Source organism: Taeniopygia guttata, chromosome 1A (genome assembly GCF_048771995.1).
Source record: "Taeniopygia guttata chromosome 1A, bTaeGut7.mat, whole genome shotgun sequence".
NCBI classification, from domain to species: domain Eukaryota; kingdom Metazoa; phylum Chordata; class Aves; order Passeriformes; family Estrildidae; genus Taeniopygia; species Taeniopygia guttata.
The window spans coordinates 63,157,958-63,172,478 of record NC_133025.1 but is presented as its reverse complement, the minus strand read 5'-3'; the positions used below and the strand labels follow the sequence as shown (position 1 = coordinate 63,172,478).

At 39.6% G+C, this 14,521-nt stretch overlaps 1 protein-coding gene across 3 annotated transcripts in view; it reads right to left on the bottom strand.

Annotated features, from left to right (window-relative positions):
* The window catches only part of SCUBE1 (signal peptide, CUB domain and EGF like domain containing 1), a 247,626-nt gene that overhangs the window by 25,068 nt on the left and 208,037 nt on the right, over positions 1-14,521 (bottom strand). For all 3 annotated transcript variants that reach the window (XM_072923699.1, XM_030263414.4, XM_030263415.4), the window contains 2 exons: positions 3,629-3,745; positions 1,556-1,678 (listed from right to left, as the gene is read on the bottom strand). In XM_072923699.1, the coding sequence (XP_072779800.1) occupies positions 1,556-1,678; positions 3,629-3,745 (240 nt within the window). The remainder of the gene's footprint in view (positions 1-1,555; positions 1,679-3,628; positions 3,746-14,521) is intronic.

The window sequence follows — 14,521 nt, the reverse complement described above, 5'->3', positions numbered from 1 at the left end:
TTCTTCCACTTTTTATTGTGCTTTTGTAACAATTTAAAATATAGTTTCCTCTCAAAAATGTTGGCAATAAAGGCAGGTGATCAGCAGGGAGATGATGCTCATTTTAAGCCTCACTGAAGTCGTACTGGAGTGTGTATCAATAGACAAGGGTGCTCTATTTCCATCTTCCAGCTGAGCATTACAAACAATGAGGAGAAAGTTACAAGCAGAAAAATATTTTCAATACAGCCTCTGACAGCACTCTTAGAAGGCTGAGAGGGAATATAGCACAAGGAGTCTAACTTCATACCAGACCTCCTAAAATTTTAATTCCAGCTGCTAACTTACAAAATCCTTTCCAGAGGAATAACTGGTATATGGCAAGGGAGACCTAGTGGATAACTAAAAACCACAGAAAGCTATTTCTTGCTGTCACAATGCTTAGTTCTCTACATAGCAGGGAAGGTAATAGCCAGGTAAGCAGGAAAGTGAAGCACTTAATTGTGTTTAGGAAGAACATGGAGGCAAAGGCTGGAATTCAGCTTGAGGCTCTCACAACTCCCCCACCTTGGTTATCAAGTGCTTTCCATGCTGCTGTATCCATGTAAAAAATGCCACAATTGCATGATCACATGAGGCCAGTGCAGTGCTCTCTGCTCCAGATTAAGCAGTGCTTTCTCTTGGTATGAACAGAGATTCCCTGAAGGGAGATCCCCCTTTTTCTTGTTCTGTCTTGCTCCCAATCAGGTATTAGGCATCATCCCCAAATATGCCTATGAGAAATTATTTGTGGCTAAAAAAAATTGACCAGGGAAAACCCCAGGTATGCCATTCTCATTAAAAATTAAAAAAAAAAACAGAATGAAAATCTCACAGAAAATACTTTGGCTGTAGCCATGATCAAGATTTGCTGTGCTTCAAATAAGACTCCAGAAAAAGAAGTCATCATTTAAAGGATACAGAAATTCAGGTCTGCCACAAAGTGGCACTAGCAGCAAGTACCAAATTTTTCTGGTCTCAGGATTTGTGTTCATTGTGATTAGTACTTTTGACACAGCTAGTGTCAGTACTCTATATGAAGCAGGACACCTTTAGAAATAACTTGAAAAACTGGGGTATGGTTCTGTACATGCTCTGTAGGAATGTAGGTGTTATGTCCTACCATGTTCTACTTGTAAACAGTTAAATATTTTGAATATTCTAAAGTAATGTAGAGGTAAACAGAGTTATAACTGACATTACAGAGATGGGAAGAGTGCAAATTAAGGACAAAAGTATAAAATACCTAAGATAATAATAATACTTAGATTTCTGTGAATGGACTCATAAACTAAAAAAAAAAAAAACAAAAAAACATTCAACGCAAATAAAATCCAACCTATTGCTCATTCACTAATCGACCTAGAATTGTATCCTAGCCCATGGAGCTCTACAGGATCATGTGTTATCTGAGTTTATAAAATGAATTTGGGGATCTAGATTGTTAAAATGCAGCCTGTCAGACAGAAGCAGGGGCCTTTGCACCCTCTTGGTGACAGTCACCACAGTCACCTCTGAGTCACACTTCCATACTCACCAACACAGTCCTTTTTATTCCAGTGCAGTTTCTTTCCAGGTGGGCAGACACACTCATAGCTCCCCATGGTATTTAGACACCCAAAGTCACAGCTTCCATTGCTGATGCTGCATTCATCAATATCTGAAAACATATTTAAAGTTGTGAAGAGTCTTAACCATGTGTACACACATATACTGTGCATTAAGACATGACTTGCATAAGGAAACCTATTTTTACTGGATCTTTTACATTTGAGTCCATATAAACATGCATAAAGACAGACTTTAGTGCATATTGCATGTATTTGTCCTTAAACTGTATAGCTCCTACTCTCCCAAGGATTTATGCATTTAATACAGTTTACTTGCCAAGAGCAGTTACAATGAAATTCTTGGAAGTACTCACAAGATACAAAACATGCTCGAAAGTCTCTGCAGCATCTGGACAATAATGCATTATACAGAAAAATGGCATTAACCTCTGTGAGATTACATCACTTCTGCAAAACAAGGAGGTAAATTCTCCAGTGATTCCCAGAGCTTCTTTTAGAAGTTCAGGTGAAGGAGGAAATGATGCTTTCAAAAGAAACTAAGCAGTTAAAGTGTAGTTTAGGCTTCCACTCCTCAAATAAAAATTAAAGGTAAAGCTTGCAAGAAGGTGAAGAAATTACTGTATATGTTATCATTGATATTTCACAGAAAATCTTTCAGCTTTTGATATATTAGAAAATAATTAACCCCAGTATAAGGTGTATCCTTCTTAGTCCATGCATTCATCATTCATATACTCGTGCCAGCAAGGTCAATCTCCCATCTCCTCTCTTCCCACCACCAGAAAGAACATTTATTTATTTAATGAGCTGAAATGACACCGAATCAACAGGAGACACACAGAATTCCTGATGCTCTGGCTCACTGGTAGACCTCAAAATCAAGCATGTAAGGACTAAAACTAGTGACAGGTCTAAATGGCAAAACTGGATTTAGAGTTGTGACTTTGTATCTACTTATAATGGAAAAAGCAGGAGGTTTGGATCCAGTTATGTTTTTTCTCAGAGTTCAGCATGGAGTATTTCCAGTAAGAGTTTGGGTCCTTCTCCAGTCTTACTGAAAAGGCTGAAGCTGAGCTCAGGCTGAAGGTTAATTAAAGACTGAGGCAGAACCCCAAATTTTGAGGCTTTCCCTAAATCAGTGCATTAAGTCATTAAGGAATTAACAGTGAAACTGAAGATCTGTATCTCTACACCTCACATAACAAAGGTCCCAAAAACTTTCAGACTCTCAATTTGCTTACACAACTGCTTTCAAGTGGGGTCTGCTTCCAAACTGCTTTATTAGACAGACTCTTATTTCTCTTCCTGCCTGCCTCTACTCTTACAAGAATTCATGTGATACTTCTCCAGAAAAGAGACACCAGCATACACCCCCTACACCCTTCTCCCAGAAAAGAAGCCATGCAGAGATACCATTAGCAGTGTCTCATGTTGACGTGACAAAATCAGGTGAGCTCAGCCCTCAGAAGTGAGAGACCAGCATCTGTTTCTGCTGCATCAGCTGAACCTCTAATTTGGTGACTGTGGTAATGCTGCACTTCCAAAATATCCCTCTCCTACATAAGGAAATATTACAGCACCAATTCTTTCCAGTCATACCAAAAAGGTTGAAAGCAGGTCCCCAGAAGATGAGAGGAAGATCCACCACAGCCTTCTGTTACGCATTTCACAGGCAGTTTATGTCACAGACTGGTAAGGACAAATGCCATCACAGCCAAAATACATAAACTTTGCAAAACTGACTTCTTTCCCCTATTCTCTGTGTTGTCCATCATATGATGCCTCCCTACAGTTGTGAGTAACCTCACTCCTCTGGAGGTTCTGATCAAAAAATGGTGGGACTAGTTTTCATTGGTGTTTTTCTCTTGGGAATGCTTCAGCAAATCTGAGAAACTGAAATTTTAGTCACACCCAGCTCATGATATTTTAAGTTTATTTTAATTTTATATCCTTATCATCTTGAGTTATAAAACCTTAATCTAAAAGAATGTGTGGCTCTGTAAACAAACACACATATAAGCAAAACTCAGTTTCCAAACCTCCACAGTGTGTCAGTCCATACAAGGTGTAGCCTTTGTGGCAGAGACACTCAAAGCTTCCAGGATAGTTGATGCAGGTGTGGTCACAGGTCCTTTCAAAGGAGCACTCATCTATATCTGAATTAATAGAAAAAGCATTAAGGAATCAGATTTAATCAGGTTACACTGAATGACTGGATTTTCTCACTGGGTTGCAACACCTTGTTACTGATAAAGTATCATTTGCCATCCCATGTAAAATCTGAATAAAATATCATTCTCATTCCTCTAGTGCCTTGTAAAGAAAATACTCACAGGTACATGGAGAAGAACAAGAAGAGAGAATTTGGTAAAACCCGATGAAGAGATTGTATTATGTACATTACCCATTAGATGGCAACCTTTAACTTCTGATCATACTGACCCAGCAGGACTGGGCGAGTATGGAGCTTTTGGAGAACTTAGTGGCACAATGGAAAAAAGCTTTAGGTTGAATCAAGCAATTCCCTCTTTCACTGACCAATATGCTGACATCTTGTCCAACAGGACAGGGAGTTGCTCCCAGACTTCTGCTCTTCCCTACAAAGCTGTACAGACTTGCAGAGGGTTAAGCAAAAGACTGCTGGAGAATAAGCCCCAACAAGGAATGGACAGGCTGCACCTAGCACAGAAAATATTAGTCCAAAGCCCACATTCCACCCAACTAAAGAAAATATGATCTCTTCCCCTTCAAAGAAGTCAGGCAGCTCTAATTTTCACTACTCAGCAATGTGAAACCCTGGCTTACACATCTTCCGTCCAGCAGGCCATGAAAATAGCAACTGAGAGCATGTTGCTTCCAGGACAGTACAAAGGCTTTGCTGAGCAGGTGCTGTGGAGCCTGATTTTACAGCAGCCCTGACAGAATGGACTTGCTGAAAACATTAAAGGTACCTTAAACAGCAATCTGTGCAAAATAACACTTTGGAATTAATTTTATTTATTTATTTTTTAAAAAATAAATTCTCTTCTGTGATTAATTTTTCTGCTTACACATCGGAAAATTGAATACATTGACATTATTTGAGAGTGGTCATTTCAACAAATCTCATTCCTCCAATGTTCCTGAGTTATAAATGAATGGAATAGTATTCCTATGGCAGTATCCACACTTCCTGGAGCTAGTTTTTAAGAACAAAACCTGAACAACGTCATTACAAAATGTAACTTAGACTTTCATATTTTGCATGCTTGGAAAGCTGTCGTTGTTTGAAAACACTGAAAACTCACCATACTTCAGGGGATCCTAACCCAATTCCTATATCCAAGTATTATTTACATAGTTTTGACATCTAATTAAGCATTCTAGGTCTCATTCTGTTATTATAAATACAAATATTTACCATCCAGAACTATAAAATTAAGATTTCCAGTATGTGTACACAAACACAAATCTGTGTGAGAGTTTATGCACAAATTTAGAATGACACATACAGCTATATTTTATATGACCTCCAACTTTAAATATTTCAAAACATTCACACAGAAGATAATGCACAATGTGGGAAGCAACTGTTCAGGCAAATGCATAACATAAAAGGAAATAAACATAATGAACAGAAATCTGTGCTGTCCAGTTTTATGTGTGCATCACAATCACTTTCTATGATTAAGTCACAAAAAGATGACAACTGAGATTTTTCTCTTTCTTACACCCATTTAATTTTTAATGAATTTTAAAACCCATTTAAAAATATCATCATTCGAGTTCTGAAAGCAATTTCTTTTAAAGGTTTCTTTTATAGTCTTGGAAATGTGCAGCTTTTGAATACACATAAATGGCAAACTGTTTCAGCTTTCTCTAAATAAATACACAAAGTAAAAACACTCGGGAATGAACACTGCAGCTATAGTTTAAAGGATTTTTAATGCTCAAGAAGCCAAATCATACATCATGGTTTCATTCATGTGTAACCTCGTTCACTGTGTGGAATTGCGGGGAATTTACAAAAGCAGTTCATTTTCTGGCCTCTGACTTACCTTGGGACTCTCTTTTTCAGAACCAATTTCTGAACAGTGATCTTACCCTGCACCAATTTAGTCCATAGTGTTTAGGCACTGCTTTCCCATAAAGAACTTTGTGTTGCTGCATATAATGCTTATTTTTCTTCCCATTAAGGAGGATGCACTCCCCTCTTTGCCCATGGAAGAACAGTTTGCCTGATGATGTGACCACTGCTTGCCAACTACCAGGCACTCAGGATGGCCAAATGCATTTCTGCTCCCATTTTCACCCTTGAAACCCCTCAGCCTGCTCCTGCTGCTGAATTCAGCATGCTGCTGGAACAAGGGAAGCCCTGGGGCAGGCTCCCCTGGCTGAGCCTCAGCCCTGGCTGCTCCCAGCTGAGGCAGGCAGGGAGGGACCCAGCTTTCTGCACAATCACCAGCCCCCTGAGGAATTCAGCACTTGTCATAGAAAAGGCAAAAATATTCACCACATACTCTTCACTACAAGAAACTGGCGGTGTGATACAGGATGCTGAAATCCTCCCTTTTTTTTTTTTTTTTTTTTTTTAAACTCTGAAATCTGTGCTCTGGATGATGTTATCCCCAGGCTCCCAGGAATTTTGAAGCTGGCCTTCGCACCTCTGTGGTGCTTCACAATACCTCTCCATATTTAGCTTCAAAGGATGGGCTTATTTCCCACCACCCTCATGACACAGGTGTATCTTCACAAGACACCACAGAGTTGGGAATTTGACCTTCACAGCCCTGGGTTTCAAATCCTGCTTTACTGCAACAACAGGGAACAAACATGGGGATCTAAACCCTGTCTCCTTTGTACAAGCAAATCTACAAAATTTCATATCTCCTCATCTACTTAAGACAAGTCAAAACCCAGAAAAGCAGAGATGTGGCAGGTAACAGTCCCACCACCATGTACACACTCAAACACACAAACATTTAGGAATTGTGTTGCTCTGAATTCACCCCCACCCCACCCCAAAATAAATACTTATAAATGAACTTCCTGGGTCTGAGGTGCTCTTAAAATGATTTAAAGTTATTTAGATTAAATTTTTAAACTGTTTTAAAATGAAAAGTCAAAACGTCGTGGCATTGAAGAACTGCGGTGGAAAACTTCAACTTAAGGTTCTATTTTTGGTTGCATTTGGCATAAATTCACATGAGTCCAAGCTGTCTCTGAACATTTCAGATTTGCTAACAAACTTATCTGACATTAAACACATTTTTAAAATTTCACTTAGCCAAAAATTCATGCCACATTCACCTCTGCAATCAGCATAGGTGACTGTGTCATTTCAGCAGGTTAAGAGGTGGCTTCACAGTGGAGCTGTTTGAGGCTTATGGGGACTACAGGGCTAAATTCACTGCTGGTAGTACACAATTAGTTTCCTGCCAGCTTTTTCTTTTTAGGAATACCAATGATACATATAAAACCTAAGAAAGGAGCTCCCTACTTCACAGCAGACCCAGTGGAAGTGCCAAGTTCAGGGGCTGGAGCAGATGACCTCCAAAGGTCTTTTCCAGGCTCCACCATGGATTCATGGGCACACTTCATGGTGCCCTGTGCTGCTGGTCCTTCCAGTCCCCGTTTCCAACATATCAAAGCATCATCTCAGGCTGAATAAAGTCCAATATCTCTTCTAGCAATCCATGTTCTCACCTCCAAAAAGAATTTTTGAGGAAACACTCCTTAATTTTTCCCTCAAATGGATTCAACTAGAAGAGATTGTTCAATGGTTTAATAAAAGAGCAGGATTTCCCTGGGGTTTTGAGTGAAGCAATCTTTGGCAGTGGTGGCCATGCTCTGTAATATTAGTTTGGCTAGGTTCCTATTATTTCAAGTCAGCATTTGGATTTTATTGTTGATTTTTCAATCATACATAGTGGTTTTTTTTTTTTTTTTTTTTTTTTTTAAGTTCAGGCTTTCCCATGTTAAACGATCCCATAATGATCTTTATTTTTCTTGAACGTAAAGTTTTTTAGTGGGTGTCAGATTGTCAGTACTGCAAAGTAAATTCTTCTATCTCCAGAAGGGAGCTACCAGAGATCGAATTTCTTCTAAGTTTCCTCAAACAGATGTGTCTCAAAGGTGACCTGAGGGAGCAGGGAATAAAGCAGCTCATTTTCCATGCTCATTCAAGTCCCTGCCCTTTCCACTGGTGCTGCCACTAGACTCCCAATTACAGTAGCACCAATTGTTCTGTGGTTTGTGTGATGTGGACACTGACTCATTTGTGGATGTAGAGTGCAGGGCACCCAGAAGCCATCACACAGGGGTGATTTTTGCTAAGCCTGGACCTGAGCTGGATTCCAACCAGCAGCTCTGAAGTGAAAGGCTCCTTTCTGTACTCTGTTTCCAGCCCTCAGACACAGCACCCTGTACTCCTGATTGTCTTTGCTCTAAAATAAATTTCACAGTAATTAAAAGGAACCAGTGATCAGGAAATCAAAGCATAAAGCAGGACTTTTCCAAAAAACCATCAGCATTACAAACAAGCAGCCCAGCACTAGACACACCCAAGTGAGACTGGTAAATCCTGCTGGATTTACAGATGTTTTAGAACTGTAAACTGGTGCAGGAACTGCTGTGACTCCCTGACAGAATGCACATGTGCAAAACTCACTTGCAGAGAGGTGTGATTGAGGGTTGTGGTTAGAGAACTGAAGAATTCAAGGCCCAGCTTCCCAATCTCACATTAAAAATCTACTTCAAAAATGAGGATTGTGCCGTGTCTCTTTTCCTTAACATAATTTTATTAATAATAAGATCAAGTGAAGAAATTGTTTAGAGAAAACTAATGGTCATTTCAACAGCTTTTCTTGAGATGTACACTAAGTAGCTAGGTCAAATTATGAAACTGGAAGCCTCCTTCCAAAATACAGGTCATATATCATAACTGCCTAAGGGTTTAGTCTTGAGCCTGGAGTATTTTTCACCTGATCTGAAAATGAAAGTGGCAAGGAGAGATCACTGTTATTTGCTGGTGCTATTTGTGCTACAGAGAACAAGAGAGGAGTAGCTCAAGGGCAATCAACAAAACCTGTAACAGGCATGGGGAGCAGAGCAGACTGTAAAGATTCTGGACCCTGTAAGCAAAAAACCCATTTTATATTTGATTTGTTTGCATTCATTGAGGCAAGACATGAAGTGTGCACTAGATAACTGCATATTTGCAAAATAGATAAATTAAATTTAGATATGCTATTTCAAATAGAAGTAAAACAGGAAAGAAATATTTTTTACTAAGAAACTGAATGTACAATAAAAATAAAAGGATATATCTATCTCTACTATCAGCTCCTTCATCCGTAGAAGAGACTGATGACACCCTGGACACTGGTAGATCAGTCAAAAACAGTTATTTTTGATACTAAAAATGTGGACTCAGTGTGGAGCACCCCAGGCCATGCACACAAGCCAAACTCAAGTTTAGTCAGAATGTTTTGTGTTCACCTTTCTCAGCTTTCCAAGTTATCGGCTCCTCTGAGAAACAGAGCCTTTCCTTGTTCCCATTCATTAAGCACACATACATAGAAACTCAAAAGAAGTGTTACATGATGTTTTTAAAATAAACACTAATGCTTTTTTTTTTGTATGTATTTTGGCTGAAAGTTATATTCTGTCTTCTCCTGCCCCCACCTCCAATTTCTGTGGGGAACTGATACCACCCATGTAATGTTGTTCACCTCAGGGCCGAGCCAGCCTGGTTTCCAGCAATATTTGACAGACATTAGGGAAACCACATATCTTAATCTGAGTGGTTGCTGCACCACAGGGAGTCATGATTCAAGCTATGTTCCTCAACAAATGCTGGTTTAAATTCAATGCTGGGAAGGCATTGTTTTGCTGCAGCAGCCATGTGATGGGGTTTCCACCACATCTCAGGTTTTTTGATCCACAGTGACTTAGCCCTGTTCACAGTCAGTAAAAATGCATCCTCCGTGTGAGCGTGGAGCTCTTTAATACGTGGCCAACCCTGACCAGGAGGAATGGCTTACAGCTAACTTCTCCTTAAGTTTCACAGCCCACAAAAAATAAAACCAATGAAAAGGAAGCAGGGAAAGATGTAGTAATGTACAAATCTTCTACTTCATTACCTTCCCACTGAGTCCTTCTGGAGCAGGCTAACAGCAAGGGAGAAAAAAATAGCCATAACCCCAGGCCTTTAAAAGTAATTGAAAACCCACACCCATTTAGACTTCCCACTGCATTACTGAGCTGCAATCATCTTGCTGCTGAGACTTAATTGTTAATAACATACCTAATGACCTGCAGAAAAAAACAGATCTGGCATTAATTGCTGTACTTTTAATGGGAAGTGCTAAGTGCCCAGGTAGCACAGTCTCATCTTGTAGTTCAGAAATTTGAGTGGGAAACTGTCCATTACGACTAATGTTGACTTGGACCAAAGCATTTATTTATTTAAGAACTTTATTGCTCACAGTTAAGTATGTGATTAGTGAAGACCAAAAGTAACCCACTAATCAGGGGCTGAAAGACTTCTGAAGGAAATTGATTCTGTTTGCAAGGAAATGTGCTTTTTATTAGAGATGATTTGTTGGAATGCAAAGAAGTAATAAAACAAATAAATGTATATAAACAGCAAAAGAAACCTGCAGTATATGTCTGAGACAGAGGCAATAAATAATTAGAAACCTGTGACTTACCATGTAAGCATCCCACTGAGGAGGTATTTCAAGGATTTAGCAGTACACAACGAAGTGACTGCTACTCAGTTTCAGGGATAGGCACACAGTATATAGCTGTACAAAAGACAAATGTTATCATCTGCCTCATTCTACCTCACAGCCTCAGCATCTGTCTGTATCTTTTTATTCAGTATACTGAGATCCTGGAAACAGCTTGTTTTCATTTTCCTGCCAGCTTACCTGTACCCACAGTAAATTCAATAACCCCCCTGTCTCTGCTCCTGGGGCTGTCACTCTTAGGACAGGCCATGTCCTTCTGTGTCCTCATACAGCACCAAATGCAGTATGAGCACTCCACATAGCTCTGGTGCCAGCGCAGTTTAGGGAGCCACAGCTGCCTCTGTTGTTCATCATTTTGCCCTGATCATTTTGGGTACTCTCATTTTGCTCTAAGGAATATCTGGGCATCACTGACTTCTCCTGTCACTGTGCGTTCTCACACTTCTGCTGCACGTCTGAAATGGAATTGTGTCTTCCAAGACATAATCCAGAAACTGGATGTTTATTTTGATAGAATGAGGATATTTAATGCCAACATTAAATACTCATACTCATTTAGTCCAACCTCCTGTACTTAAGCAGCCTCCAGCATTTTGCTTAGTAAACTCCAAAAGCATCCCTGTCCCAGAGGGGATTGTCTAGGTATTTTCCTGAACAGATCCCTTAATCTTTTCCATCAATTTAACTTTCAAGGCTTAAATTGGTGTGCTCCTTTTTAACTGCTAAATTTTGTAAAGGCTGAATAATTTATCTTAGAAAGTGCAATGCATACCTGATACTTTCAGGAATAAGCAGGTACCTCCTTTTAGACTTCTCGTATTCTTTTCTTGGGCCTGAGGTTATGTTATAAATGCAGGCGAACCCAATGGGAAGAAATGATGATGTCTGACTCAATCCAGAAGGGTGAATGATTTCTTCAGTATAACTATGCTAAAATACATCACTATATGGTATAAAAAGAGGATACTAAAACTACATCCTACCTTCTCTGACTCTATCTCTAATACAACTCACGACCATCTCTCAAGAGCCCAGCCCCAGGTGGGTTGGATTGGCCATCAGGCTCAAACAATCCTCACCAGAATCCAATCAAGCACTCACCCCAGGTAAACAATTCTCCAAACACATTCCACATGGGAAAAACAAGGAGCAGAAACAGAAATTGTTTTCTCTTTAATTTCTCTTTGTGCACCTCTATGAAAAATCCTGAGAGGGAAAGAAATGTGCCTGCCACAGTTACATACAAGAAAGTAGGAATGATTCCAACTAAGCAGCTCCTTTGGGCTGGCTGGCTGCCTCTCCTAATTCCTGTGAATTCACCTCAGTTCAAAAGACAGCAATCCTTCATTGGCCCCTTGGGTGTCAGAGGAACTGCAGCAGGCAGATCCTTCTTTGATGCTAAGCACCAAGGGGACCACTCTTCACCCAGCAAACCCATCACCCTCATTAACATCACAGCAGCTGCTTTCCCACTATTTACCTAGACCTTAAAGCAAAGGGAACTGCTTTTAGGAAGAACAAGACAGTACACTTGGGAAGGTCTTTAAAGGCAAATGGCAGCTTGCTCCCTTTATCTCTGCTATCAGACCTTATCAAAAGAGACCAGTTGCACTTTCTGTGAACCACTCTGCTATCTCTGGGGTTTCCAAACAAAAGGGAAGCAGGTTAAAAAACAAGACTTGGCAATAAAATTGTAGGCCTAGATTCTTTGCTCCCTCTCCACAGCAAACACAATCTTTTCTTTAGGAACTGTTCCAAGAGAGCTTTATGTAATCTCACGTAGCAACAAATTAATTTTCCCTTCTCTTTTCAGTTTCTTTCAAAAATTCCCTATGTACTGTTTCTTCCATGCAGAATCCCCAACCTCCTTCTCTCCCACAAGGGGCTTCTTTGACTGTAGGTGCTAGGAATTGGACCAAGGCTTTTTCTATAATGAAATACATCATCATTATCAGCACTACTATTATTATATTATTACTTCTCTCCTCTTAGACAAAAAAAATATATATATATATATTTCTGATATGTTTCTCTGCAGCAGCATGGAAGACCTCACCATCTGATATTTTTGGGGGCAGCACCAAACTTAAAACCAGAATAACAGTAGAGGATTACCTGATAAATTCAATTTTGGCAGATAATATTTTTTTCTAATATTTTAGACATGGTTGAGAAAAACTACTTGCTAAATCTCAGTCCTGCAAGCAGAGTTGGGGAACAGCAGTGTCAACTTTTCACCATGTGACTACTGAGGAGGGAAAGGTGCCTGGCCTCAAGTGCCAAGCCAAGATTCCCTCTTCATCTGAGCTCAATTCTGAATTTGGTCAGCTGTCCTAGCAGACAGAAGAATGGTAAAACCAATGCTGGTCACCAGAGACAGCTCTGCAGATACTTTCATATAGAAAAGTTAGAAAAAAAAAAGGGTTTTTTTTTTTTTTTTTTTGGGCAGGTAAGAAAGTTTGCCGGGTCTCTTATGGAACATGGAAGAAACCTACTAATGCCTAGACACAATGGTATAAAATTAGTAAGTCTGTCCAAGGTCACAGGCAGAAAATTGAGCCCAGGGAGGTGTTCTATAAAGGCATTTGGAAGGGAAGATTTCAAATTGGTAGTGGTTTTCTCTGTTGAACACATCACACTTAACCTCACCATAAGCTCATGGCTGTTCTCTCATCTTGTCTTTTCTCCATACTGCTATCTTTGTGAATAACAATTTCTAAGAGGATTTCCAAATGATTTTTAAAACATATAAAAATGCACTATAGGGATCTGAACCTGAATAAAGCACCATTATCTTCTAACATCCAAAGCTAATAGTATAAAAAAATACCTATGTACACTTAATGGTATAATTCACTTTGATAACCTATTACTTTTAAAATCAATAGGAAATGAGTTAAGCTAAGCATTTTGTCAGATCACAGGAGTTACAAAATCTTCCCATGATTGCATCAGGAAGGGATGGAAGTGCTTGGTGGAAGGCCAAAGAAAGTCCAAATAAAGTTTCAACTTCTCAGTAATGGCAAATCAGAGAAAGGTCAAGAAAGCCATGATAAATGAGCCTGATTCAAACCTGTACCCCCTGAATGCTTGGCCTGGAGAATGCAACAGCCAGCAGCATTTTTGGTCGAGTCAAAGCTGTTCTGTATGTTGACACCAATGAAGGTGTAGCACTGTGGGCACCTTGGATAACAGCTCTTTTCAATGGATGAGCATTTTGGGGACCAGTCTGTGCAAGCACATCTTCACTGCTCTGTGAAAGGCACACTTGTGCTAACAAATGCATTGCTTGGCAGGAGTGGGCACCACCATCCTCAACACATCTCTGACACTGAATTAATTTGTACAGATTGTCTTTGTCATAAGATTTTGAAACAGAAGTATTTATGTTATGGTATGAAAATAAAGATCCTCTTGAGCCAATTTTTATTTCTCTATGTGGACACAACCACTTCCCAACAACACAAGCTCCCCCAGGCTTTGAGATCTGAATCTGCTGCGACATGAAGTGAGACTGTGACCAGAAAGGCAAAACCCTAATTTTCTGTGTGAAGAACATCTTGAATTTGGAGACAAAGTTGTGCCAATGCTCAGACATCCCAGTCATTACCCTTGCTCTTGGGCCTATACTTACCTGTCCCAGCTCCTCCCCACCCCTCTCCATTACTTGAGGGCTTTGTTGTGCCCAGGTTCCTCTGGTAATCTCAGGAACCCAGCAGGAGGCAATTGGCTTTGGCTCCTATTACATTTATCCTCTTACCATTGTTTTGCTAGGATAATCTAAAATGCAATTAAAGTCAATACTTTTCCGGTGGTTTTTTTTAAGAAAATAAGTACTTTTATCAAGACATTGTCAGGGTTTTATAAGCAAATGTAAAATTTTCCAGTATCAATCATTTCCCAAGGCAAAAGCAAGCTGAGTTATCTACTGCTATTATAGGAATAAATTGTGTTACTACATCAAGAACTTGGGGTATGAAAAGCCATATATCAAAAGAAGTATATTAAAGAAATTTCAGGCAGGTTTATTTGTTTTCCTACAAACATAAATAAGTTTACTAGTCTCCACTCTGCTCAAGCCACTATTTACACAGCAGCTCTGTAAGAGCAGCTTAACAGCCTGAGGATAACATAATAAAGGCTTTACCCTTTCTGTACCAAGGAAGGAATATTCCCTCTATCCTGCAATACATTTGG